At 40.7% G+C, this 27,341-nt stretch overlaps 1 protein-coding gene and 1 pseudogene across 1 annotated transcript in view; both read right to left on the bottom strand.

Moving 5' to 3' along the window:
- The window catches only part of KMO (kynurenine 3-monooxygenase), a 58,575-nt gene extending 31,729 nt beyond the window's left edge, over positions 1–26,846 (bottom strand). Inside the window, exons 1-4 of the mRNA XM_028111899.2 lie at positions 26,754–26,846; positions 6,628–6,697; positions 6,247–6,344; positions 5,595–5,684 (exon numbers count right to left, since the gene is read on the bottom strand). Of these exons, the coding sequence (XP_027967700.2) occupies positions 5,595–5,684; positions 6,247–6,344; positions 6,628–6,697; positions 26,754–26,807 (312 nt within the window). The 5' untranslated portion in view covers positions 26,808–26,846. The remainder of the gene's footprint in view (positions 1–5,594; positions 5,685–6,246; positions 6,345–6,627; positions 6,698–26,753) is intronic.
- LOC114215715 (cAMP-regulated phosphoprotein 19 pseudogene) lies at positions 16,590–17,047 on the bottom strand (annotated as a pseudogene).
- Positions 26,847–27,341: the final 495 nt, after the last annotated feature.

The raw sequence follows: 27,341 nt of genomic DNA, 5'->3' as shown, positions 1-27,341 counted from the left end.
CTTCTGTGTCATTAATCACCTCGTTTCAACAGAAACCACACTTGTTATTCAGACTATGTTAGGAAACATTTAAATTAGGAAGGTTCATTGATGTGGGGAAAGTATTCTTTCCATCTCGGTTGCGAGGCTTGGTTGACACCTGCATCATCTGGGAACCGATACGCACGCTGGTCCTGTGGAGAGGGTCCCTGTCAATTCTCTCCGGGGTCCGGGGGCAGCCTTGCATCATGAGCAAAAGTTAGAGCCTCCCGCATCAAGCCTCACTTCTCCAATGCCTATTCTAAAAGGTTGATCTTCTGAAGAGAAAATGTGAATGAGAACAGACAAATCTTCATGATACATATAAATCAAACAATCATGCTGTTCTCCCTGAGCTTATAGAGTGATGTCTGTCAATTGTTTCTCAATAAAGCTGGTGGGGAACCCCTCATCTCTGATGAAGGCTACAAAGAAATAATTCTCATATTCGAGCTCCAGATTTCCTATTTGGATCACTTTATCGAACTTATTTAATTTATCAAAACAAAAACAGCAACAAAAAGAATGCTGGATTCCAGCTGACGGCCATACATCTCAAGGAACAGCTCAAATGACTACAATTTAATCTATTTTATGCGTCATTATTCAACTGTCCTTACTCATCATATTGCATTTTGTACAATTCTGTGTATTCTTCCCAGCCATGTAGTAGAGTAAGTATAAATGAACATTACTGACCCAACACAAACTGCCCGCTTTTGCCGCTTCGTGACTCAATTGGACTGGACAGACTAAATTGTTTCAAGTGAACCTTCACAAAGGTCCTTAATAAAATTAAACAATAATTTAAAAAAAAAAGAACAAACAAGTGAGGAAGTATTAAGTGGCCCTGGTAACCAAAAACATCATTAATAAAACCTAAAGGAAGTTGGATAATCTCCTTTGGAGATTTGTAAAACAGTAGTTTCAGCACTGACTTTTTTTTTTTTAATGTTATGTTAGTCACCATGCAGTACATCATTAGTTTTTGATGTAGTCAAGTATATTAGAAAAACAAGTGTCCATTCTATATCCTGAAAGAAAGCCTGCAAACGGGGACGTTTTCTAGGAAGGGGGTGCTATTTCTCCACTTGGGGCATAGGAGGCTAGGGGTGAGGATTGGGGAGCTAGGGTGGGTGCGGAGATGGGTGACATAGGTGAAGGGGATCAAGGGTGCACTTGTTGTGATGAGCACCTAGTAATACAGGGCATTGTTGAATCACCATATTGTACACCTGAAACTAATATAACACTGTATATTAACTGCGTTGGAATTAAATAAAATCTTAAAAATCTATTTTTCTGCATCGTTAAAAAAGTTGGGGAGTTCTGACATGCTCTGTATATCAGGGAATATTTTGACAGTTCCCAGGGCAATTTGGGAGGGAGATGGTGGGAACCAGCAAGACTGGAAGAGTCTGACCCTGGCCAGGAAGAAAGGGCAGAGAAAACAGGTGGAGGAGGGAGGCTGGGAGAAGGGGGGAGGCCAATAGAAGATGGGCTGCCTGAGGATTTGCCAAAATCCTGGGGTCACGGGGAGGGCTTTGCACTTCCACAGGCTGTGGAATTGAGCGATTCAGACCAATTTTATGTTGTTCTTAAAGGAGGCTCCGTGTTCGACCCTGTTATAAAAGTAATAATGCAAACCAAAGAAAGAGAGGTGGCTGCAAATTCAGCATTAACTGAGTTCTTAAGAATTGAGAACGGCAGGGTCCGTGGGCAAGCGATCATTTCCTGCCTCTTCTAACGTAGTCAAGGCCCCAAATGGGAACTCCCACCAACACCTTCACCCTCTTGGCCGTCAGTGGAGAGGGCGCTGCCCCCTCCCTCCCCCGGTGCTGGGTAAGGAAGCCAGTTTCAGGCGCAAGTCCAAGTCACTCTGCTCATCTAACTTTCCTGATATTCTGAACCATGTCTTCCTCCTCGGTCTACTCACACTTTATTGGCTCAGTCCCTGGGGAGGTGAGGGGGGATGATGTCGGAATTGGTCTACTTGGCTAATTCCCTGTGAATCCAAGACAAAGGTAGGACAATTACTACAGTCCCTCTCAATTTAGCAAAAGCCAGAGTGCAACTAATGAAGCCAGCTCAGCACTCCTGGGAGCACTTTCTACACCGTGGGGTGCCGGCCACTGTGCATGAGGACACCTGCCTTGCGTCGCCCCTGGTGTGGACTTCATGTACCCATGCAGCCTATTTCTTCATCAGTAAAGCAAGGTGGTTGGATCCAAAGAGCCCAAGGTTGCTGATCGCTGTAAGACTGTGTTATAGTGAAAGTACGTTATGAGTTTTCTTATCCAATACACACTTGGCACTTAAAAGTTTACTTTTTTTTTTAGAATTCTGGTCTCACCCAACTCCCCTCCATAGATGGACCCTCGTTTAATTGCGAAAAATGTTATTTTGGTGCCGATTTAATATTTAAACAAGATGTCTGTCTCAAACCTCACTTTCTCTGTGAGGTCTCTGAAAACTAAACCTCCCTCTTCTCTGAACCACACAGCTGAGCATCACTCAGAAGAGTTCTTTCCATAAAAACCTGACTACCGTCTGTCCTCAAGAGGTTGCAAGCTCCTCTCTGGTCCTCAGTAAGTAGCACAAGCAAGGGGTGTGGTGCACAGGCAGACAGTTGTTTACAGAAAGGTTACAGTTAATATGTACGGCTTACACTGGCCCTGCGTGTGTAAGTCTCCTGTTCTTTCCTACAGCACCACGCTCAGTTTGGGGCCGATGAAACAGGACATATTAATTATCCAAAAATGCTTATCTGCCTATGGATGGTCAGTAGACTTCCTTCTGCTTCCTTCTTCTGCCTGGTTAATGCATTAAGACTCTGTACCTATGTTTTTATAATGCCCAAATCAGTGGGTTATTATTTGAGAATGTCACTAAATGGAAATTTTTGATCTTTCCCCGCCAACCACCCCCCCACATTCCTATAGGCGCTTAGTTGTTGGAATGTTTTACTTTTCAACCACTTTTTAAGCAAACTTGAATTGTAGTAAAACACACATGATACAACATTTACCATCTTAACTCTTTTTAAGTGTACCGTTCAGTGGCATTTGGGACATTCACATGGCTGCGTGACCAGCTGTACCATCCCTCCACAGAACGCTTCATCTTACACATCTGGAACTCTCTACCCATTAAACAATTGCTCCCCACTTCTCCCTCCCTGCAGGCCCTGGCAACCACCATTCTGCTTTCTTTTTTTATGCATTTATCTACTCTAGATACTCACATAAGTGTACTATGGCATCTGTCCTTCTGTGATTGGCTTATTTCACTTAGTATAAAGTCCTCCAGTTTCAACCATGTTGTAGCAGGTGTGAGGATTTCCCTTTTTTTAAGCCTTAATAGTTTTCCAAAGCATGTTGTATAGAAAAACCTCCCCTTCTCCTCTGGGGAGTGTCTTCTTTACTCTCACTTATTACCACACGCATGACACTTTGACACCAGATGTGGGGGCGGGGTCCTCCACCAAGCAATTTCTCAGTGACACAAGCTGGCTGTACCACAATTTAACTATTCTGACACCATCTACCTGGAGATAGCCTCAGATCCCAAAGGTTAAGGGCTCAGTCCCATGAGACTGCACCCCCCCACACACACACATCAAAGGCCAATGGCAATGTAGCTTGTACCTGGGTTTCTACCCAGTTGGCTATAAATCACAAGTTCCCCTGAGGCCCTCTTCAGGTTCAATGAACTGGGTAGAGTAGCTCACAGAACTCAGGAAAACAGTTGATTTACTGTTTATCAGTTTATTATAAAAGGATATGGTTAAGGGTGCAGATGAACATCTAGATGGAAAGATGTGTAGGGCAAGATATGTGTTCACCCTCTATGGGTGTGCTATTCTTCTACCAGCACCTCTGTGTGTGCACGAACCTGGAAGTTCTCTGAACCCCATACTTTTGGGATTTTTATGAAGACTCCATCACACGACATGATGGATCATTAACTCCACTCCCAGCCCCTCTCCCCACTGTGGGGAAAATTCCAAGCTTCTTATTATGCCTTGGTCTTTCTGGTGACCAGCCCCCATCCAGGAGCCCACCAAGAGTTACCTGATTATAACAAAAGATACTCTTATCACCCAGGAAATTCCAAGGGATTTCGGAGTTCTGTGTGAGGAACCACAGTCAAAGACCAAATATTAGAACAAAAGATCTCCTAGTGCTTTAATCATTTAGGAAATTACAGGAGTTTTAGGAGTTCTGTGCCAGGAACCAGGGGCAGAAACCATTATTTTATTTTCTATTATCTTACATATGTGTACACCACGTCTTGTTTATCCATCCATCCATTGATGGACATTGGGTCACGTTTGCTTTTTGACTGTTGTGAATAATGCCGCTATGATCATGAGGGTTCAAATATTTCCTCAAGTCCCTGCCTTCAGTTCTGTTGGATATATACCCAGAAGGGGAACTGCTGGATCATATGGAAATTCTGTTTTTCATTTTTGGAGGAACCACTAGGCTGTTTTTCATAGCGACCGCACCATTTTATATTCCTACCAACAATGTGCAGGTGTTCCAATTTCTCTGTTATCTTTCCCAACACTATTTTCTGTTTCTCTTTCTGTTTTCTGATAGTAGCATCCTAACAGGTGTGAGGTGCTTCAAGCACCACACAGACCTTGTTTCCATGAGCACCTGTGTTTTATCTCTTGCTGCCCAACACGTGGTCCACGGACCAGCAGCACAGACACCAACTGGGTGTATTTAGGATGCATAATCTCAGCCTCCATCCTGGCCCTACAGAATCAGACTCTGCATTTTGACAAGATCCCAGTGAAATCTGAGAATTGCTGATCCACCTGCAATGGGAGCTCTGTGGGAGCTCAGAGACAAAGAATATAAACCTCCCTTGGGTTCTGCACTTAATAAAATGAGGCCTTGTTGGATAAAGCAAGTTGGGTTTTTCTCTAGTTGATAGATGTTTGGTACATTCATTCTCTCTCAAAGAAACAAATTTAGAAGGTATAAATATTAGATAAAAATACATACTTTCCCCAACTCTATGTGTTACTATGTAAAGATAAGAAAAACACAAAGCAGGATAATGGATTTTCTTTTGTAAATTACATCACCATCTGGCCTCTGTTGTTGTAGAATTATACAGCACTGAAAAAATTTCTGGTTCATTCTATAAATTCTATTATAATTAAATTTGGGGCAAAAGAGTCAGTTTGGGGAAAACCCTATAGAGTTGTTCTTGCATTTTATGCTTGACAATAAATACATGGTAATCTTCTTTATGTAATTAAAAGGAGATGGGAGAGAAAAGGTGTCCCAGGCCACCATGAGCGATGCGTACAGGCAAAAAAGAGCCTAATAGTGATGACAACGTAACTAATTCCTATTGAATGGTTATTAGAAACTGGGCCCTATTTTAACGGCCTCCTGTCAATTAACTTGTTAACTAGTATAGGTTTCTGAGTGGTAGACTGATACAGACAATGTCAAAGAAAGGTCTAGAGAGGAAAGGAAGGGCCAATGAGCAAGAGTCACATTCCAGACATTAGACTCAACTGCAAGCAAACACTATCTTCAGGGTTAACCGACCTGTGACTTGGTCCCATAGGGAATTGCAGACTTTTCCCCTGAAAGAGAGTGAATCATTCTTGCTCTCATGGGGATGCCTTGGGATACAATCTGAAATAAAACCAGAAATATCAATTTCAATTACCATAACGTGGCATCATGCAAATAAGTTAGACATCGGTTTTAAAATGTGATTTTTCAAATATTTTCAAAAAATTAAAAATTAATGCAAAGGATTATGGGAAGCACAGTATGATGGAAACTTAATGAAAAGTATGTTCCTCCAAATCTTAGGTTTTGATTTTTTTTTTAACCTTTAGATTTTGGAATTGATTTAAATTGTATCTGGTCTAAATCATGTATTACAATTAAGGAAAGTGGTTCAGTGTGAAAGAGGTTATAAGTGATTTTTCTCATGATCACAGAAGAGAGCAAGCAATGCATGAGGAGGAAACCCCAGGACTCCTGAAGCCCCATGCAGAGTGTTTTCCTACACATACATCTAAGGAAATTTGTATCATCCCAAAGACACATTATCAGCAAAAGTACTCTCAGCAAAATATTTACTTCTGTTCACATTTCCAAGCGACACACCAGACAGTGAGAAGTTTGGCAACGTTGTTGGAAAATGGCAAGTATTATCTTTTACAAGGAAAATGTCTTAACAAGGTACCTGATCTTCCAGGCCAATGGCGTTCAAGGCTTGTCGTCCTCTATAAGAAAGGGCCAAGTTAATGCTTCTTCCACGTGCAAATTTAGCCACTCGGATATCTAAGACATTGAAAGTAGACTCCGTATTATACCTCAGGACAGGCTAAGCATATAACACCTAAACAACTGTGCAATCAGAACCAAATTAAAAGACCCCTGTTAGCTCCCTTAAAGAAAACACTAATAGTCGTGATTTTGTATTAAATTAAATTTAGATAGTTGTGGTTGCAAAAAAAAAAAAAAATAAGTTCCTCTTTCTAAAACACTTTCTTTTTAAAATCTAAAGAGAAAGATGTCAGAGAATCAGAATTTTCACATTTCACGAGTTTCAGTCTTGTCTTACCTTCCCTAGCTTCATATAAATCAACTTGGAAATTCCTCCTTGCAAGGAAGCATGCATTTAATGATCCAACCTAGGAATCAAAGCAATTTGTTTCATATTTTTATCTGATTCCACAAATATAGGGAATTTTTACTGGCAAAATGCAACATCACATGTAATTTTACTTGTATTAGTCTTGGCTGTCCAGTTGATTTATTCAATCACCAGGAGAAAGCATTTGCAAAAATAATGGGATGAACTCAAGATTAAACGGTATGATTTCAGAGGTAGCTTTGATGTTTTTCTTTTCTTTTTTTTGGTTTCTTTTCTTTTCTTTCTTTATTTTTTAAATAATTTTTATTGTTATGTAAATCACCATATATTACATCATTAGTTTTTGATGTAGTGTTCCATGATTCATTGTTTGTGCATAACACCCAGTGCTCCACGCAGAATGTGCCCTCTTTAATACGCATCACAAGGCTAACCCATCCCCCCACCCCCCTCCCCTCTAGAACCCTCAGTTTGTTTTTCAGAGTCCATCATCTCTCATGGTTCGTCTCCCCCTCCGACTTACTCCCCTTCATTCTTCACCTCCTGCTATCTTCTTTTTTTTTTCTTAATATATATTGCATTATTTGTTTCAGAAGTACAGATCCATGATTCATCAGTCTTGTACAATTCACAGTGCTCAACATAGCACATACCCTCCCCAATGTCTATCACCCAGCCACCCCATCCCTCCCACACCCCACCACTCCAGCAACCCTCAGTTTGTTTCCTGAAATTAAGAATTCCTCATATCAGTGAGGTCATATGATACATGTCTTTCTCTGATTGACTTATTTCACTCAGCATAACACCCTCCAGTTCCATCCACGTCGTTGCAAATGGCAAGATCTCATTCCTTTGATGGCTGCATAATATTCCATTGTGTCTATATACCACTTCTTCTTTATCCATTCATCTGTCGATGGACATCTTGGTTCTTTCCACAGTTTGGCTATTGTGGACATTGCTGCTATAAACATTGGGGTGCACGTATGCCTTTGGATCCCTACATTTGTATCTTTGGGGTAAATACCCAGTAGTGCAATTGCTGGATCGTATGGTAGCTCTATTTTCAACTGTTTGAGGAACCTCCATACTGTTTTCCAGAGTGGCTACACCAGCTTGCATTCCCACCACCAGTGTAGGAGGGTTCCCGTTTCTCTGCATCCCCACCAACATCTGTTGCTTCCTGACTTGTTAATTCTAGCCATTCTGACTGGTGTGAGGCGGTATCTCATTGAGGTTTTGATTTGGATTTCCCTAATGCCGAGCGATGTGGAGCATTTTTTCATGTGTCTGTTGGCCATTAGGATGTCTTCTTTGCAGAAATGTCTGTTCATGTCTTCTGCCCATTTCTTCACTGGATTATTTGTTCTTTGGGTGTTGAGTTTGAGAAATACTTTTTAGATTTTGGATACTAGCCCTTTATCTGATATGTCATTTGCAAATATTTTCTCCCATTCTGTCGGTTGTCTTTTGGTTTTGTGGACTGTTTCTTTTGCTGTGCAAAAGCTTTTTATCTTGATGAAATCCCAATAGTTCATTTTTGCCCTTGCTTCCCTTGCCTTTGGCAATGTTTCTAGGAAGAAGTTGCTGCGGCTGAGGTCGAAGAGTTTGCTGCCTGTGTTCTCCTTTAGGATTTTGATGGACTCCTGTCTCACGTTTAGGTCTTTCAACCACTGGGAGTCTATTTTTGTGTGTGGTGTAAGGAAATGGTCCAGTTTCATTCTTCTGCATGTGGCTGTCCAATTTTCCCAACACTATTTGTTGAAGAGACTGTCTTTATTCCATTGGACATTCTTTCCTGCTTTGTCAAAGATTAGTTGACTATAGAGCTGAGGGTCCATTTCTGGGCTCTCTATTCTGTTCCATTGATCTATGTGTCTGTTTTTGTGCCAGTACCATACTGTCTTGATGATGACAGCTTTGTAATAGAGCTGGAAGTCTGGAATTGTGATGCCGCCAGCTTTGCTTTCCTTTTTCAATATTCCTCTGGCTATTCGGGGTCTCTTCTGATTCCATACAAATTTTAGGATTATTTGTTCCATTTCTTTGAAAAAAGTGGATGGTATTTTGATGGGGATTGCATTGAATGTGTCGATTGCTCTAGGTAGCATTGACATCTTCACAATGTTTGTTCTTCCAATCCATGAGCATGGAACGTTTTTCCATTTCTTTGTGTCTTCTTCAATTTCTTTCATGAGTATTTTATAGTTTTCTGAGTACAGATCTTTGCCTCTTTGGTTAGATTTATTCCTAGGTATCCTATGGTTTTGGGTGCAATTGTAAATGAGATCGACTCCTTGATTTGTCTCTCTTCTGTCTGGTTGTTGGTGTATAGGAATGCCACTAATTTCTGTGCATTGATTTTATATCCTGCTACTTGACTGAATTCCTGTATGAGTTCTAGCAGTTTTGGGGTGGAGTCTTTTGGGTTTTCCACATACAGTATCATATCATCTTCAGAGAGTGAGAGTTTGACTTCTTCTTTGCCAATTTGGATGCCTTTGATTTCTTTTTGTTGTCTGATTGCTGCGGCTAGGACTTCCAATACTATGTTGAATAGCAGGGGTGAGAGTGGACATCCCTGCCGCGTTCCTGACCTTAGGGGAAAAGCTCTCAGCTTTTCCCCATTGAGAATGATATTTGCTGTAGGTTTTTCATAGATGGCTTTTATGATATTGAGGTATGTACCCTCTATCCCTATACTCTGAAGAGTTTTGATCAAGAAAGGATGCTGTACTAGTATGGTACTGGCAGAAAAACAGACCCATAGATGAATGGAACAGAATCGAGAGCCCAGAAATGGACCCTCAACTCTATGGTCAACTTATCTTTGACAAAGCAGGAAAGAATGAAAGAGTCTCAGAGACAAAGAGAAAATCCTGAAAGCAGCTCGGGAGAAGAGATATGTAACCTACAATGGTAGAAACATTAGATTGGCAACACACCTATCCACAGAGACCTGGCAGGCCAGAAAGGACTGGCATGATTACTTCAGAGTACTAAACGAGAAAAATATGCAGCCAAGAATACTATATCCAGCAAGGCTGTCATTGAAAATAGAAGGAGAGAAAAAAACCTTCCAGGACAAACAACAACTAAAGGAATTTGCAAACACAAAACCAGCCCTCCAAGAAATATTGAAAGGGGTCCTCTAAGCAAAGAGAGAGCCTAAAAGCAGCATAGATCAGAAAGGAACACAGACAATATACAGTCACAGTCACCTTACAGGCAATACAATGGCACTAAATTCATGCCTTCAATAGTTACCCTGAATGTAAAAGGGCTAAATGCCCCAATCAAAAGACACAGGCTATCAGATTGGATTAAAAAACAAGACCCATCAATATGCTGTCTGCAAGAGAATCATTTTAGAACCAAAGACACCCCCAGATTGAAAGTGAGGGGGTGGAAAACCATTTACCATGCTAATGGACACCAAAAGAAAGCTGGGGTGGCAATCCTTATATCAGACAAATTAGATTTTAAACCAAAGACTGTAATAAGAGATGAAGAAGGACACTATATCTTACTTAAAGGGTCTATCCAACAAGAAGATCTAACAATTGTAAATATCTGTGCCCCTAACATGGGAGCAGCCACTTTTATAAGGCAATTAATAACAAAAGCAAAGAAACACATTGACAACAATACAATAATAGTGGGGGACTTTAACACCCCCCTGACTGAAATGGACAGATCATCTAAGCAAAAGATCAACAAGGAAATAAAGACTTTAAATGAAACACTGGACCAAATGGACTTCACAGACATATTCAGAACATTCCATCCCAAAGCAATGGAATACACATTCTTCTCTAGTGCCCATGGAACATTCTCCAGAATTGATCACATCCTAGGTCACAAATCAGGTCTCAACCGATACCAAAAGATTGGGATTATTCCTTGTATATTTTCAGACCACAGTGCTTTGAAACTAGAACTCAATCACAAGAGGAAAGTTTAAAAGAACTCAAATACATGGAGACTAAAGAGAATCCTACTGAAGAATGAATGGGTCAACCAGGAAATTAAAGAAGAATTAAAAAAATTCATGGAAACCAATGAAAATGAAAACACAACTGTTCAAAATCTTTGGGATGCAGCAAAGGCAGTCCTGAGAGGAAAGTATATAGCAATACAAGCCTTTCTCAAGAAACAAGAAAGGCCCAAATACACAACCTAACCTTACACCTAAAGGAGCTAGAGAAAGAACAGCAAATAAAGCCTAAACCCAGCAGGAGAAGAGAAATAATAAAGATCAGAGCAGAAATCAATGAAATAGAAACCAAAAGAACAGTAGAACAGATCAACGAAACTAGGGGCTGGTTCTTTGAAAGAATTAACAAGATTGATAAACCGTTGGTCAGACGTATCAAAAAGAAAAGAGAAATGACCCAAATCAACAAAATCATGAATGAAAGAGGAGAGATCACAACCAATACCAAAGACATAAAAACAATTATAAGAACATATTATGAGCAACTCTATGCCAGCAAATTAGATAAACTGGAAGAAATGGGTGCATTCCTAGAGATGTATCAACTACCAAAACTGAACCAGGAAGAAATAGAAAACCTGAACAGACCTATAACCACTAAGGAAATTGAAGCGGTCATCAAAAATCTCCCAACAAACAAAAGCCCACGGCCAGATGGCTGCCCAGGGGAATTCTACCAAACATTTCAAGAGGAAATAATACCTATTCTCCTGAAACTGTTCCAAAACATAGAAATGGAAGGAAAACTTCCAAACTCATTTTATGAGGCCACCATTACCTTGATCCCCAAACCAGACAAAGACCCCATCAAAAAGGAGAATTACAGACCAATATCCTTGATGAACATGGATGCAAAAATTCTCACCAAAATAGTAGCCAATAGAATCCAACAGTACATTAAAAGGATTATTCACCATGATCAAGTGGGATTTATCCCTGGGCTGCAAGGTTGGTTCAACATCTGCAAATCAATCAACGTGATACAATACATTAACAAAAGAAAGAACAAGAATCATAGGATCCTCTCAATAGATGCAGAAAAAGCATTTGACAAAGTACAGCATCCTTTCTTGATCAAAACTCTTCAGAGTATAGGGATAGAGGGTACATACCTCAATATCATAAAAGCCATCTATGAAAAACCTACAGCAAATATCATTCTCAATGGGGAAAAGCTGAGAGCTTTTCCCCTAAGGTCAGGAACGCGGCAGGGATGTCCACTCTCACCCCTGCTATTCAACATAGTATTAGAAGTCCTAGCCGCAGCAATCAGACAACAAAAAGAAATCAAAGGCATCCAAATCGGCAAAGAGGAAGTCAAACTCTCACTCTTTGCAGATGATATGATACTGTATGTGGAAAACCCAAAAGACTCCACCCCAAAACTCTAGAACTCATACAGGAATTCGGTAAAGTAACAGGATATAAAATCAATGCACAGAAATCAGTGGCATTCCTATACACGAACAACCAGACAGAAGAGAGACAAATCAAGGATTGGATCCCATTTACGATTGCACCCAAAACCATAAGATACCTAGGAATAAATCTAACCCAAGTGCCAAAGGATCTGTACTCAGAAAACTATAAAATACTCATGAAAGAAATTGAAGAAGACACAAAGAAATGGAAAAACGTTCCATGCTCATGGATTGGAAGAACAAACATTGTGAAGATGTCAATGCTACCTAGAGCAATCGACACACATTCAATGCAATCCCCATCAAAATACCATCCACTTTTTTCAAAGAAATGGAACAAATAATCCTAAAATTTGTATGGAATCAGAAGAGACCCCGAATAGCCAGAGGAATATTGAAAAAGGAAAGCAAAGCTGGCGGCATCACAATTCCAGACTTCCAGCTCTATTACAAAGCTGTCATCATCAAGACAGTATGGTACTGGCACAAAAACAGACACATAGATCAATGGAACAGAATAGAGAGCCCAGAAATGGACCCTCAGCTCTATGGTCTAACTAATCTTTGACAAAGCAGGAAAGAATGTGCAATGGAAAAAAGACAATCTCTTCAACAAATGGTGTTGGGAAAATTGGACAGCCACATGCAGAAGAATGAAACTGGACCATTTCCTTACACCACACACAAAAATAGACTCCCAATGGTTGAAAGACCTAAACGTGAGACAGGAGTCCATCAAAATCCTAAAGGAGAACACAGGCAGCAACCTCTTCGACCTCAGCCGCAGCAACTTCTTCCTAGAAACATCGCCAAAGGCAAGGGAAGCAAGGGCAAAAATGAACTATTGGGATTTCATCAAGATAAAGAGCTTTTGCACAGCAAAAGAAACAGTCCACAAAACCAAAAGACAACCGACAGAATGGGAGAAAATATTTGCAAATGACGTATCAGATAAAAGGCCAGTATCCAAAATCTAAAAAGTATTTCTCAAACTCAACACCCAAAGAACAAATAATCCAATGAAGAAATGGGCAGAAGACATGAACAGACATTTTTCCAAGAAGACATCCAAATGGCCAACAGACACATGATAAAGTGCTCCACATCACTCGGCATCAGGGAAATCCAAATCAAAACCTCGATGAGATACCACCTCACACCAGTCAGAATGGCTAGAATTAATAAGTCAGGAAATGACAGATGTTGGCGGGGATGTGGAGAAAGGGGTACCCTCCTACACTGTTGGTGGGAATGCAAGCTGGTGCAGCCACTCTGGAAAACAGTATGGAGGTTCCTCAAACAGTTGAAAATAGAGCTACCATACGATACAGCAATTGCACTACTGGGTATTTATCACAAAGATACAAATGTAGGGATCCAAAGGGGTACGTGCACCCCAGTGTTTATAGCAGCCACGTCCACAATAGCCAAACGGTGGAAAGAGCCAAGATGTCCATCAACAGATGAATGGATAAAGAAGAAGTGGTATATATACACAATGGAATATTATGCAGCCATCAAAAGGAATGAGATCTTGCCATTGCAACAACGTGGATGGAACTGGAGGGTGTTATGCTGAGTGAAATAAGTCAATCAGAGAAAGACATGTATTATATGACCTTGCTGACATGAGGAATATTTAACCTCAGGAACAAACTGAGGGTTGCTGGAGTGGTGGGAGGTGGGAGGGATGGGGTGGTTGGGTGACAGATATTGGGGAGGGTATGTGCTATGGTGAGTGCTGTGAATTGTGCAAGACTGTTGAATCACAGATCAGTACTTCTGAAACAGATAATGCAATATATGTTAAGAAAAAAAAGAAGAAGAAGATAGCAGGAGGGGAAGTATGAAGTGGAGTAAGTCGGAGGGGGAGACAAACCATGAGAGATGATGGACTCTGAAAAACAAACTGAGGGTTCTAGAGGGGAGGGGGGTGGGGGGATGGGTTTGCCTCGTGATGGGTATTAAAGAGGGCATGTTCTGCGTGGAGCACTGGGTATTATGCACAAACAAGGAATCATGGAACAGTACATCAAAAACTAATGATGTATGGTGATTAACATAACAATAAAAAATTAAAAAGAAAAAAATAAGTCAGGGTTGGGGTGGGGGATGAACAAATGGCTCACGAAGGATTTTTAGGACATTGAAAATACTCTGTATGATATTTTAATGGTACCTACATGTCATTATACATTTGTCCAAATTCACAGAATGCAGCTCAATGTACACTATGGACTTTGAGTGATGATGTGTCCATGTATGTTCATCACTTGCACTAAATATCCCACTTTGGGGGAGGATGCTGATAATAGGGGGCGCTGTGCATGTATGGGAGCTGGAGATATTGGGAAATCTCTGTATCTTTCCCTTAATTTTGCTGTGAACCTAAAACTGCTCTAAACAAAAATTATAATAAATTAGTTTTCCCTGTGCAGCCACTCCTGAAATTATGAACACGTTAATTGTTAGCATTTGATGTGTCTGAAGAGAGCATGACAAATTGTACTCATTTTAATCCCTCTATCTGATTGCTTTCCTTTCAATTCCTCAATCTGAAGTGACTTCCTCTCTGATTGCTGGTATCACTTTCCCAGCAGTGGTCAAGCTGTCTCCACTAATAACATGACTTGGTGCCTGGCACAGAACACTTTGTGTCTCAACAACTTTTCCATCCCTTTTCACTCCTTTCCAGCACAGCCCTAGACCCTTTTATGTTTCACTAATCACAGCTCCTTTGATTTCACCACAGGTGATTTCCCCGTTAAACACAAACATCTTAAATCTCTTTCTTCCTTCTCTGCTTTCTTCTGATTTATGAAAAATTGCCCGTCTATCTACATTCCTTCCATTTGTGTGTTAAAGACTATCTAGTGAGGGCAATAGCAGTAACAAGTTTGCATTAGGGAAAAGAAAACTGGAAGGCTACAGTGAAGTTGATACAATAAAGTTAATTTCTTCCGAAGGCTAAATTGTTCTGTGGCATTTAGAAAACAATTAAGGAGGCAATTAAAGGCTAAATGGAGTAAGTCTCCCTGAAGGAAAAGAGAGAGGCTTGAGAAACTTCTCTTTCTTTCACAGCACATAATTCTCACTGTTCCTTTTCTGGTGGAGAGCAGGACGGGGAAGGATATTGATCAGGAGCCCAACAGGGTCAGGAATGTTGGAATAAAGCTAGATGAAGTAATTTGGAAGTATGATTAAATATAATCTTGGTTCATGAAAAGTCAAGTGTTGGAGAGAATGAGGGCCAGGAGGAACTCTTACGCATTACTAGTGATGACCTCTGACAAATCTGCCTTGTCTCCTCAGGGCATATATCCAGGAGACACATGCCAGAATGTTCCAAACAGTACTTTTCACAACTAACATACAAACAAAAATACTGGAAACAACCCAAATGGCTATCAGGGAGGAATGAACAAATCAATTATGGTATATTCACACAATGAAAGGCAGTAATATGAATATTTTAGTAATACTATAAATGAAAAGAATAAGACCCAGATGATTTCATACTGCATGATAGTCTAATAAGGATGAGTAAAGCTAAATCACAAATATACGTATATACATAATTTTTAGAAGTATATATGCATATTATTTATGTGTACAGATATGAGATAAATATATCACACATACATAAAACCTACATATATATGTATATATATACATATACATATATATATATATGCAAGAGAATGATAAACACGAGATTCAAGGCAATGCTTATAATGGGTGAGGGAGAAGCACAGAGGTTGATCTAAGTCACCAGCAATGTGTTAGTTCTAGTGTTGAGTGGTGAGTTCAGTTACTGCTGCTGCTTATTACTATTAATAAACAAAAAAAAGTAAATAAAAGTCTTCACCAAGACCACGGTATGCTCAGAACAGAACAGCATGTTCTGAAACAAAGACTATAATTCCAATTCTGTGTAACTAAAGTTCGAGTAAAACTAAAAGAAACGAATACTGGTAGATATTATATAGGTCCAGCCAGAAGGATTAGTAACATGGCTAATAAAGTGCCTTTTTTTTTTTTTACACCAGAATGGGTAAATATTGCCCAAGTAAAATTCTATTGTTAAAGCTGAAACAGGTTTAAGGCCATTCAAGTTCAAGCACAGAGAAACAAATCCTTTGGAGCCCCATCTATTTTTGTTTGAAGAATGTGATCTTCCTTCCAACTTGTGGTCTTAAACTTCTGTTTTACAAAATTCAAAAGGAAAACACAGAAGAAATCAATACAATAGAGGTTATATTAAATATGAGTAACATAGAAAGCTATAATTAAGATGAATTAAAGAAAGCCAAAATACTACAATTGTAAAACTTGCTTGTTACTTGTTGAGTCAGTCCTACACTAGAAGTTAGGTAATACATACAATTATTTTCAAGTAGATTACTTTATGTTGCTCTAACGTGTTCTCTTTATCAGGGCACTGTTAAAACTAATCAAAACTCTACACACATGTATTCCGTTACAATAGCAGCACACACTATCGCTACCTGCAAAGCTGTCATTCTCAAATGACTTAGTGAATGAAAGGAAATAAAAAGCAGAGAAGTAACATATTAAGGAGAAATAATGGGAATTAGAAGATTCATGCAGTTTAGCTCTTTTAATCAGCCAGCCAGCTTGCTAGCAACAAGGGATGGTTTCCGTTGAGGAAGGTCCTGTGGAGTGGGAACGTGGTCACCAGTGACCTCTGTCTTATCCGGAGCTGCTTGTTCTTCATTTTGGCTTTAGCCATGTTGTAATCCCCAGAATCAAAATATTTTTGCCCCTTCTGTAATCGTTTCCTTAAGAAATCTGAACCTCCAGGCTTTTGTCCCAGATGAGGATACCTTGCTTTTAATTTTGCTTCTTCAGCTTTCTCTGGACTAGTCACTTTATCTTCCATTTCCTTCTGCTCCTCCGCGGAGGCTGCCTCAGGGGCTTCCGTGGACATACTGCTGCCTCTTACTCTGCTTCTCCAGCCCTGCCACGCCGAAGCTACTCAAGTGCTTTTGCCCCTCTACCTTTATTTCCCCTTCTCACTTTCTATAAAAGGTGCTTAATCGGGACAGTCAGTGCCTTCTTTAGTGGTTACCCTGGCAAGAAGGCTAATTAGACCTAAAGACATAAAAGGAAAGGAAAATGTGTGTACACCGTTGTGAGCCCACCACAAACTCTCAGTTAAGGCTCAGCTAGCTTCTGAGCATAACCAGACATGAAGGTGGTGAGGGGACAGAGGAAATGGAACAGGGCTGGACACCTGGGAGCAACCCACACTTTGCATGATGTGAGTTCTGGCAGTTCTGCCTTGACAGAGATAGGACAGTTCTACCAAGTTCACGGACAATGATGAAACATCTCTATATTTGTTCTGAGGCATCCAAAGTCCATAAGAGTAGATCATTTTGATCATAGAATAACTGGCAAATTAAAAGCTTTAACAACAACTAGTCTAGCCTGTTTGTGCATGAGCAGAGCTCTGAGGAGATTGTTGGTTACGTAATCATGGATTGACCCTTTCGTTCTATTTTTCTACCTTTGTTTCCTGCTTCCTCTTAGTTCCTTCTTTGCAAGTCATGTGCTTGCTTTGACCCCATCCTGGCCCACTCTGTTGATGCCTAACTTACCATTTAGGAACATTGTTTGAAAATTTCTTTTATGTAAATGCTGAAGTATGTTTCTCTGGTGTTTCACTGGCCTGCTTTTTTTTTTTTTTAATATTTTATTGGGGCGCCTGGGTGGCTCAGCTGGCTAAGCATCTGCCTTTGGCTCGGGTCATGATCTCAGGGTCCTGGGATGGAGCCCTGCATAGGGCTTGCTGCTCAGCGGGGAGTCTGCTTCTCCCTCTACCCCTCCCCCCTGCTCATGATCTCTCTCTCACATTCTCTCTCTCTCTCTCTCAAGTAAATAAATAAAATCTTTAAAAAAATAAAAAATAAAAAAATATTTTATTTATTTATGAGAGAGAGAGCACAGGAGCCGGGGGGGGTGGGTGGTAAGAGGGAGAGGAAAAACAGATTCCCCGCTGAACAAGGAGCCTGATCTCAGGGCTTGATCCTAGGACCCGATCCCAGGACCCGATCCCAGGACCTGATCCCAGGACCCGGGGATTACAACCTGAGCCAAAGGCAGATGCTTAACCAACTGAACCATCCAGGCGCCCCATCGCTGCCCTGCTTTTATCAAGAGAATTCGCCAAATTTCTGTGGGATCCCATGTGACCACTCCAGCAATGATCGTTCAAGTGTCCAATGATAATGAGAAAACTATACCTTTTAATTTATAAATGCTGACCCTAGTAGGAAGGGGTATGGTGACTATAAAAATGTCATGCATTTTATGCCTCTTTATTATAATGTGTTTGAAATTAACCTGATAGTGTAATGTTAAACATGTGTCAACTCCTTTTGACTTAATGAAATGTATAAAACTCTCCCTAAGACTCCTAGGCCTTTGTGAATTTGTCACCAAACAGAAGAGCCTGTTTATACCTCCCACTCATCCAACTATACTTTGATTTCTCAAGAATTGGATCTTTGAACATATGAATGTAATGAAAAGAACCAGATTGTTAGCGGCACTCACCATGAAATAAGCGCATAAAAATGTCTTCACACTTGGTTAGTAATGATTCCATCTGCTAGAATTGCACATGCTATTATTGCATATGCTATGTGTTTTCATATTCAAACCTTACCCTGAACTCACTAGCCTGTATCATCTGGATTTGGTCTCTGAGGCCAAGCAGAGTTTTGATCTTCCTCCTTTGATGATGATGACTTTCTGTTGGGGTTCTTAGGACTTTTTCTCCAGGCTTGATCCCTCTCCTGAACTCATCTCTGACTAGTAAACCTCTTTCTACCTGGGGGGTCATGCAGGTCTCTCCCTCTCAACATGCCTCAAATCCAACTTATTCCCCTCCCTCAAACTTCAAACCTTCTCCTTCTCGATTCCATAGCTTAGACACTAGCAACTCTGCCCACTAGTTCATCCAACGAGGATACTTCAGGGAATGTTTAACATCCCTTTCTACTTGCCAATATATATTTAATTAGACAACAAGTCTTGTTGATCTCCTTGAGCCTTTTTCAAGACAGATCTCCTACCCTACCCTCCATTCTCTTTTCAGAGAGCCCTGAAAAGCTTTCACCTGAACTACTCCGATGGATTTCCAAAAATCCTTCCTTCCCAGTCTCCACCTATTAAAGCCATGCCCCACACTAGACTGGGTGTCTCCTACAACAAAAATTAGAGGATGCATTTTCTGTCTTATATTCCTTTATTTGTTCCTCATACATCTACAGGGAAAAGTCCCAAATTTTCACTATGACCTAAAAGATTCTTACATGTGACTGTGACCTCTAGTTTCAGTTCATTTTTTGCCCATTCCCTATCTGTAATAAGCATACCAAAGTTACTGCATATGTCCTGACTGAATATGCCATGCATTTTTACACTTACATGCCTCTGAATACAATGTTACCTTTGCCTGAATAATCCTTTCCTGCTTTCTCCATCTGGAAAATGTTTAGTCTTCTTTCAAGACTCATATTCTCAGTGCACTTCTTCTTGATACCTCTCCTCCTCCAAAAGACTTATTTGCCTTTTCTTCTGTAATTCCACAGATGCCTATATGAATATGTGTTTCAGTATCTCCCACGAGGAACTGAATTATTTATTTACATTTTCGTCTGACTCTCCCACAGGCTGTAAGTGCCCAGAGAATAATGATATTTGTAAAGTTTGTATTTTATCACTTTCTATTTCTAGTCCAAACCACAATACCTGATACTTAGTAAGAACTTGGTATTTTTTAATAAAAAAATTAGAAAATTAGATACACATGAAGGAAAAAAGTAATGTTCCACAATCTTACCACCAAAGAGAACCAGTGTTAAAATTTTCTATGGATATAAAACACGTAATATTTCTTTTAAAAATAGTACCGGGTTGTAGATTTTATGATTTTGTTTTAAAAAATGAACAGGATTGGGTGCCTGGGTAGCTCAGTTGGTAAAGCGACTGCCTTCGGCTCAGGTCATGATCCTGGAGTCCCGGGATCGAGGCCCACATCGGTCTCCCTGCTCAGCAGGGAGTCTGCTTCTCCCTCTGACCCTCCCCCCTCTCATGCTCTCTATCTCTCATTCTCTCTCTCTCAAATAAATAAATAAAATCTTTAAAAAAATGAACAGGATCTTGTGAATATATTTCCATGTCAGAAAATACTTTAAATCAAAATATTAAATAATCGCATTACATTTCATTGTACGCAATGCCCTTATATTTGGACATTGAGGTTATTTTAATTTTTTGGCTTGTGAACAATCATATGGCACCCATTCATTTCCTTTGTTAAGATTGAAGTAATGAAATGATGCCCCAGCAGCTCCTGGGCCTTAGCACGAGGCGGAAATAAAGATAACAGCAGAACGAAAGAGAACAGAGAGGAAAGGAAGAAGGCAAGCCGAAATGAGCTGGAGAGAGGACGCTGACAGCCGCGAGTATCGAAAGATTTGGCCAGATCTCTTGTTTCGTTTTTGGAATAGCTACGAAGCAGGCAAAAGAAACAGAGTGTGTGGGACAAGTTATTTTTATGGTTTTGTTGTGAGTTTTGAATATCCCCCAGACCGGGTGTTTTTGAGAGACCACGTTAGAGATTCTTCATTGCATTTTATTTCTCCTAGGCTGAAGAACAGTTGTGTCTCTCAAGGCAAGGCCTCGCCGAGGTCTTGGGCGGATATATGCATGGATCATGGACCAACTGTCCGAGAATATCTGGGGCCTAATGACAAGGAAAGAAAAACAGGCAGTTAAGCTTTGAGCTGCCTAAAGTTACTGGTTTCATCTCAGATGCTGCTCACAAAGCAGTAAACGAAGCAGACTCTGAAGGGTGAGTTCTCTGTATCACATAGGTAACAGCAGAATTTATGGGACAACTTAACAGGCTGTCTGGGTAGCAAAAAAAAAAAAAAAATCTCAAAACGTTAGTCACACCTCCTGGAGAAATGGTGATACGGCTAAATAATAAGGGAGACAGCTAGAATAAATTTGTTTGATGAGAGGGATCGGAGCACAAGGAAAGCTACAAAAGAGATTGAGGAGAGCTAGAGCGTGGGATCAAGACTTGTCCTTAGCTCAGAGCAAACTCAGGATGACCTCTACAGCCACAGAGAAATCCACTCCCCTTTTGTTGGTAGAGGGTGCTAGATATTAGTGCAGAAATGAAGTGAGCATTTCTCACATACAGGGCTCAGTGCCTGGGGAATAGAAATCAAGAGTGGAGTGAATAGAGTTTTATTTACTTTCATATCACTAAAATAAGAATAAAGGCTCATAGTAATTACATTCTTTACATGGTCTGTCTCATTAATATTTGCAGAAAAATAAAACAGAGGCCTTGGCCCAAGACTAAAACATTCGATGGTTTCTCTGTGTCTAGGATATTGACTTTGGCAAAAGTGAAAATTCTGGGTGACATTTGATTTCTGTTTTCATAACAACCAGATTGAGAACAAAGATAGAAGTGTGTGGATAAGGAAGGGTGAAAAGGAAGCCGTGGAATTTTAGAGTTAAAAGACACAGCCATCTGGTGTTCTGAGTGATTTTCTGATTGCAGTCTCAGCTGATTTTAGCCCCTCACTATCAGATGCTTTGTCTCATTCAGGTGAGGTGGAGAGATCCTAAGAACAGAGGACAGAAACCCAGTCTAGGGCCAATCCAGCACCAAGACACCTCTGACCCTATAAATCCTCGAGAGAAATCTAACATTTTTGGCTGTAACATACACCCTCTCCTAGAGTCAAGGTGAAGTTGCTTCAAAGGCAATTTCATGAACAGAGGTCACTAACCTGACTCGAACACTGCGAGAGAGGGCATGATTATGGACAAGAAGTCATAAAGTTCACAAGTCTCCTTATTCTGATGTTTCGAAAGAATTTACCTTCTCAATACCTTTTCAAGGAGCATTTTGCTGGTCAAACAGGGATAATGGATCTCAAAACAATGTGTAGTGGGGGTTGCTTGTCGGCAGGGGAGACAGAAGGAAGGCTTCAATGCTACCCTACAATACATCTTTGAACGTGGGCTTGGACAGTGGGCCACAGCTGCGCCTGGAATCCTCAGGAGCTTTTTCAGCTAGAGCTCTTGGCTTCCCCCCACAAATGAGGGCTCAAGGAGCTGTAGATGTTGCTGAGAGACTGCCCTTTGGCTCCGCTCGTTTCTACCTACAGGTAAACACTGCAAACGGTTACCAGAAGCCGGACCTGAGTAGGAACATAGCTTGAGGATACTGGGCAGGTTAGAGAGACTTTTATTTATTTATTTATTTATTTATTTATTTATTTATTTATTATTTATTTGAGAGAGAGAGAATGAGAGATAAAGAGCACGAGAGGGAAGAGGGTCAGAGGGAGAAGCAGACTCCCTGCTGAGCAGGGAGCCCGATGCAGGACTCGATCCCAGGACCCCAGGATCATGACCTGAGCCGAAGGCAGTCGCTTAACCAACTGAGCCACCCAGGTGCCCTAGAGAGACTTCCTTTTGACTTCATTGGCTTGTCACTTTGTAAAAAAAGAGAAGGTATTACTAACACAGAGTAAGGCAGCTTATGTGGCAGTTTCTCCCCCAAGGCTATAGAATCAGAGAGCTGCACCCATAGACCTCGTTCCAGCCTGAAAGGTAGAGGTTGTTTGTCAAATCCACTTTCAAGATCATCCTTCAAGGACTACATTCCTTATGACACCATTCTGGTGGAAAACATTGCCTTTCTTTTAATTGCCCCCAACTTGTAAGCACATGATTCCCCACTTCTGAAAGCAAACTCATGCACACAAAGTGTGTTAGTGTGTTTGACGGTTTAAGGCACTGAGATAATCTTTATAAAAAGGAAGGGAGCAGGACCCAAAGATAAGACAATCTCAAGATTTAGAAAAGTACATACCTTTTATGGGGAAATAAACCATGCATATCAATAACTTTCATAGGACGAAGACTGTGATAGAGGCAAACAGAACCCTGAGGGCATTTTCAGGAGAGAAGAGGTCTTTACAGGATGACCCTTTGGCTTCCAGGAGGTAATGACACTGGCAGGGGGGCTTGGGGAGCAGTGTTCACACAAGGAGGAAAATCTTTCTAAATACTCAGATTAAAGTTTTTTTTTTAAACTTTCACCAGTTTAAGATCATGGTTTAGTTTCTTTTACCTCTAGTTTCTCAATAAGAGTTCCTTCCTTGATCTGTTGATTCCTTCTGACCTCTTTGACTTGACAGGTCTTCAAAGAAAAGAAATTAATTCATCTATCACAGGGTCAGATGATCACTAACAGTGGGGCAAGGACAAATTCTTAGGGTGGCTTTTCAGTGGGCAAGGCTACTACCAAAAAAAAAATAAGGTGAATTCACTGTATCCTTTGGACTTTTTTTTTTTTTTAAGATTTACTTATTTATTTTAGAGAGAGAGAGAGAATGGGAATGAGCGGGAGGGGCAGAGGGGAAGGGAGAGAATTTCAAGCAGACTCCACACTGAGCAGGGAGCCTGAAGTCAGGCTCGATCTCTTGACCCTGAGATCACCATCTGACCTGAAACCAAGAGTTTCAGACACTACCCAAGCACCCCTCCTTTGGACTTCTAAGGAAAAGTTCTCAACTCTGTTGTAGTTTTTCCCCTTAGGGGCTGGGGAGAGCCTTTCATGTGTTTGACAGTGTAAGGTACGGCGATATGGCCCCTTGGCAGGAAGGGATTGGGAAAGGTGAACAGAAAGACACAAGAAAGAAGTTGAGAGAGAAAATTAATTTGTCCTCCGTGTTTTAATTTAACCTTCTTGAATTGCTTTATTTAATACTTTTTTTCATGATATGCTCAAAATTCAAGGTTTTGTTCATTGTGCCAATTCCTTCATCTTCCTATCCTTAAGAGAGTTTTTCATCCCTCTTTTCATTCATCTATCCAATACTAACTAAATAATAAAAATAAGTCATGTTGGACATGGTTCCAGCCACTGGAATACACTGGTAAATATAAGCTTGTATTCTAGTTGGAGTAGATATTTAATAGGTTAAAATTCAAAAACAAATAAAGGGTGTAATTCCAGGTGCTGATGAATAATATTAAAAAAACATAAAACAGGGAAATGGTGAAGCCAGCCAGATAGACAGACTCAGTTCGAGTGGAGCCTTTGGTAAAGAGTTGGATTTTGCTTTATCTGCAATGGGAAACCATTGGAAGGCATTGGCAAAGAGTTATAATTACCAGACTTATGTTTTAAGAGGATGGATGTGGCTGCTATGTGGAGAATGGACTGTCCGTGGATAAGAGTAGAAGCTGTGGGACCACACAAGAGGTGGATGAGGGATGATGATGGTCTGGAATGGGATGGTTGCAATGGTCAGAGTTGACACTGATTTTGGATATAGAGCCACCAAAGCTTACCGGTGGAGTAAAAGAGGAATGGAGGTCTGCGCATAAAATGAAAAAAGGAATCAAACATGATTCCTAGGCATGAGCCTGAGCAGTAAGGTGGATAGAATTCCTTTGCAGAGGAGTTTTAGTTTCTTTGTTTGTTTGTTTGTTTGTTTGTTTGTTTTGGGGAGAGAGAGAGAGTGAGTGCGAGCAGGGACTGGGAGAGGGAGAGAGAGAATCTTAAGTAGGCTCCACGCTCAGCGCAGAGCCCAACTCAGAGCTGGATCCCACGACACTGAGATCATGACTTGAGCCAAAAATCAAGAGTCAGGCACTTAACCAACTGAGCCACCCAGGCGCCCCGAATTTTAGTTGCTTCTAATACATTTCTTCTATGTTCCAGCACAGGTATGTGCTCAGATAATGAAGTGGTTACATGACAAAGAGTTTAAGTGTTACTCAGCGAGAAATCCATGGATGACACCCACATATTTATGCCTCCCCAAATCATATATGTAATCACACATTTGTTACCTCCCCTTTGCTAAGAGACATTCTAAGAGGTGTCACTGCTGCTCCCATAGTCCGAGTCTTGGACAAACGCAACAGTGTCTTAACTGGTCACCTTGTCTTCAAATTTCCACTCCTTCTCCACACACTAGCTCCAGAAATCTTTTAAAATCACAGCTCACTTTCCTGCCTAACGTCCTCCAGTGGTTTCCCATGATGCTCAGAGTAAAATCCGGTCTTCTTGCCCTGCCCTCTTAAGACCCTAGGGTATCTGGCTCTCTCAGCATTCCTGCCTCAGGAGCTCCTCTAGCCTCACTCTTTCTGCCTTTCTGTCTGCTCCTTGAACACCTCAGGGTTTCTCTTCTGGCTCTTTCCTCTGCCTGGAATGCTTTCTGTAGCCCCACACATGGTTGCTTCCATTATTCAGGTCTCTGGTCATATATCCTCCCCTCAGAGAGGCCGTCCCTGACCACATTCCAAACAGATGCCCGTGAAGACTTTCTACAGTCCTGCCCTATTTGCATTTCTTTACAATGTCTGTCTCTCACTGAAATGATTTGTTTTCTTCTCTGCTCTCTTTTCACTTCCCAGGAATGTTCACCACTGTATTCCTAGTAACAAAAACAATGTTGGCAAATAGCAGGCACGCAGTGACTTTGTGGTGAATACATGCATCTCACTTCCTGCAAAATTTCGATAGGAAAGACCTGGACTGAGGCCCCGTGTAAAGAAATGACAACATATGTCACATGCCTTGACCAACATGGCATGTGACAGCATTCGTTAGCATACTGAAATCTAGAACCAGGAATGTTAGAGGAACTTGTCATAGTACTTTGGGTGAAAAGATCATAAAGAAGGCAGAACAGAAGACAAAATTAGCATATACTTGATAAAGAAATGTGTGGCATAAACTATACTAATCCCTCAAACAGTGTCTGGCACATATTAGGCTCTTAAGAAATTTTTGTTGGAATAAAAAGAAATTTTTGTTGAGTAAATGAATGAATGAATGAATACCTATGAGCTAAAAGCCTACAAATGAGTACAGCAAAGGTGAAAACAAAATGGTTAAGCTTTTACCAATGGTGATACTTTTATTCCAAAATAGGAGTTCTATTGAGGGGGGGAAATACAGTCTACTTGAGGCAGCCCCACATGAAACAGACCAGCTTTGGTAAGATAACAATGGTAGCGGAGGAGAGACCCCTCCCACATCTTCTAGATGTGGGGCAAGGCTCTGCAGGTTCATCTCCTATGCCCAGCGACAGGGGAAGCCCTCACTCCACCACCTTACGTGCTCCATGGGACCAGCCAAATAAGTCAGGAGACCAAACGGGTGCTCTTCCCACTAGTGAACATCCAACATAACAATTTTGCATTAGCTTTTATTCTTATTGATAGTATAAACTGAGTTATTCACCAAATGAGGCAAACGTTTGGCCTAAAATGACTATTGACGCTGATATCTGTTTCAAAAACATAGCCAACATGGGGATGAATCAAATTCAATTTGCTCTGTTTTTTTAAGAAATGCTAAACCAAAATGACCAGGGAAAACAGACACCTTTGTATTTAATGGAGATAAAAATACCTTTCATTGAAAAGAGCAAATTACCACTCAACCCATATTTAAAATAGGCATATTTAAATATCAGAGAAGTTTCACAAGAAGATGAACAATCTGTGCAAGTGATTTATAATAATTATTCAGACTAATGATAATATAACACCACTAACAGGAATAAGATATCCAAATAGAGTCTTACCAAGCCACCACCAACGACAGCTATTTTTTTCCTTCGAATGTCAGATGGCTCCATAACTGCCAAAGTGCTTTTATATAAGTGTGCAGCTCGGGTCACAAAGGAAACTGTCTCCCTGCTGCTGATTTCCCCGCCTTTATACTGCCCAGGGTGCACCGTGTGTTTGAGCTAGGCTAATTCCCCTTGAACTTAGAGGACAGCATTTAACTCCTTAGTGGCCCGAAGCACAATCAGCTCAACTTTAAGAAAAAAGACAATTTATTGCAATAACCAAATGTTGAAAAATACAGCCAAGTGAAGACACCCGTTCTCTGTCTTGCGTGTAAGACAGGGAATTTTTTAAAAGCACGCTCTCTCAGCTTTTCTTCTTCTTCTGCAGCATGTATTCTCACTTTCTTTTTCATTCATGATTAACCATGAATGAAACTTTGCTCATCTGAAGTCCCAAAGCATCTTACGCTTCCCTTGGAGAGTGAGGTCGCTTGGTGTCACAATTGATGGGTGGATTATTCTTGTTATTAAGACCAGTCAGGAAGCACACCTTGAGGGTCCTCTCGGATTATCTTTAACAGACCGCCAGGGAAAATTTTT

Source organism: Eumetopias jubatus, unplaced genomic scaffold, assembly GCF_037043125.1.
Source record: "Eumetopias jubatus isolate StellerSeaLion01/CBP00866 unplaced genomic scaffold, mEumJub1_p1.0 scaffold_12, whole genome shotgun sequence".
NCBI lineage: Eukaryota > Metazoa > Chordata > Mammalia > Carnivora > Otariidae > Eumetopias > Eumetopias jubatus.
This window is presented reverse-complemented; position numbering and strand designations above follow the sequence as displayed.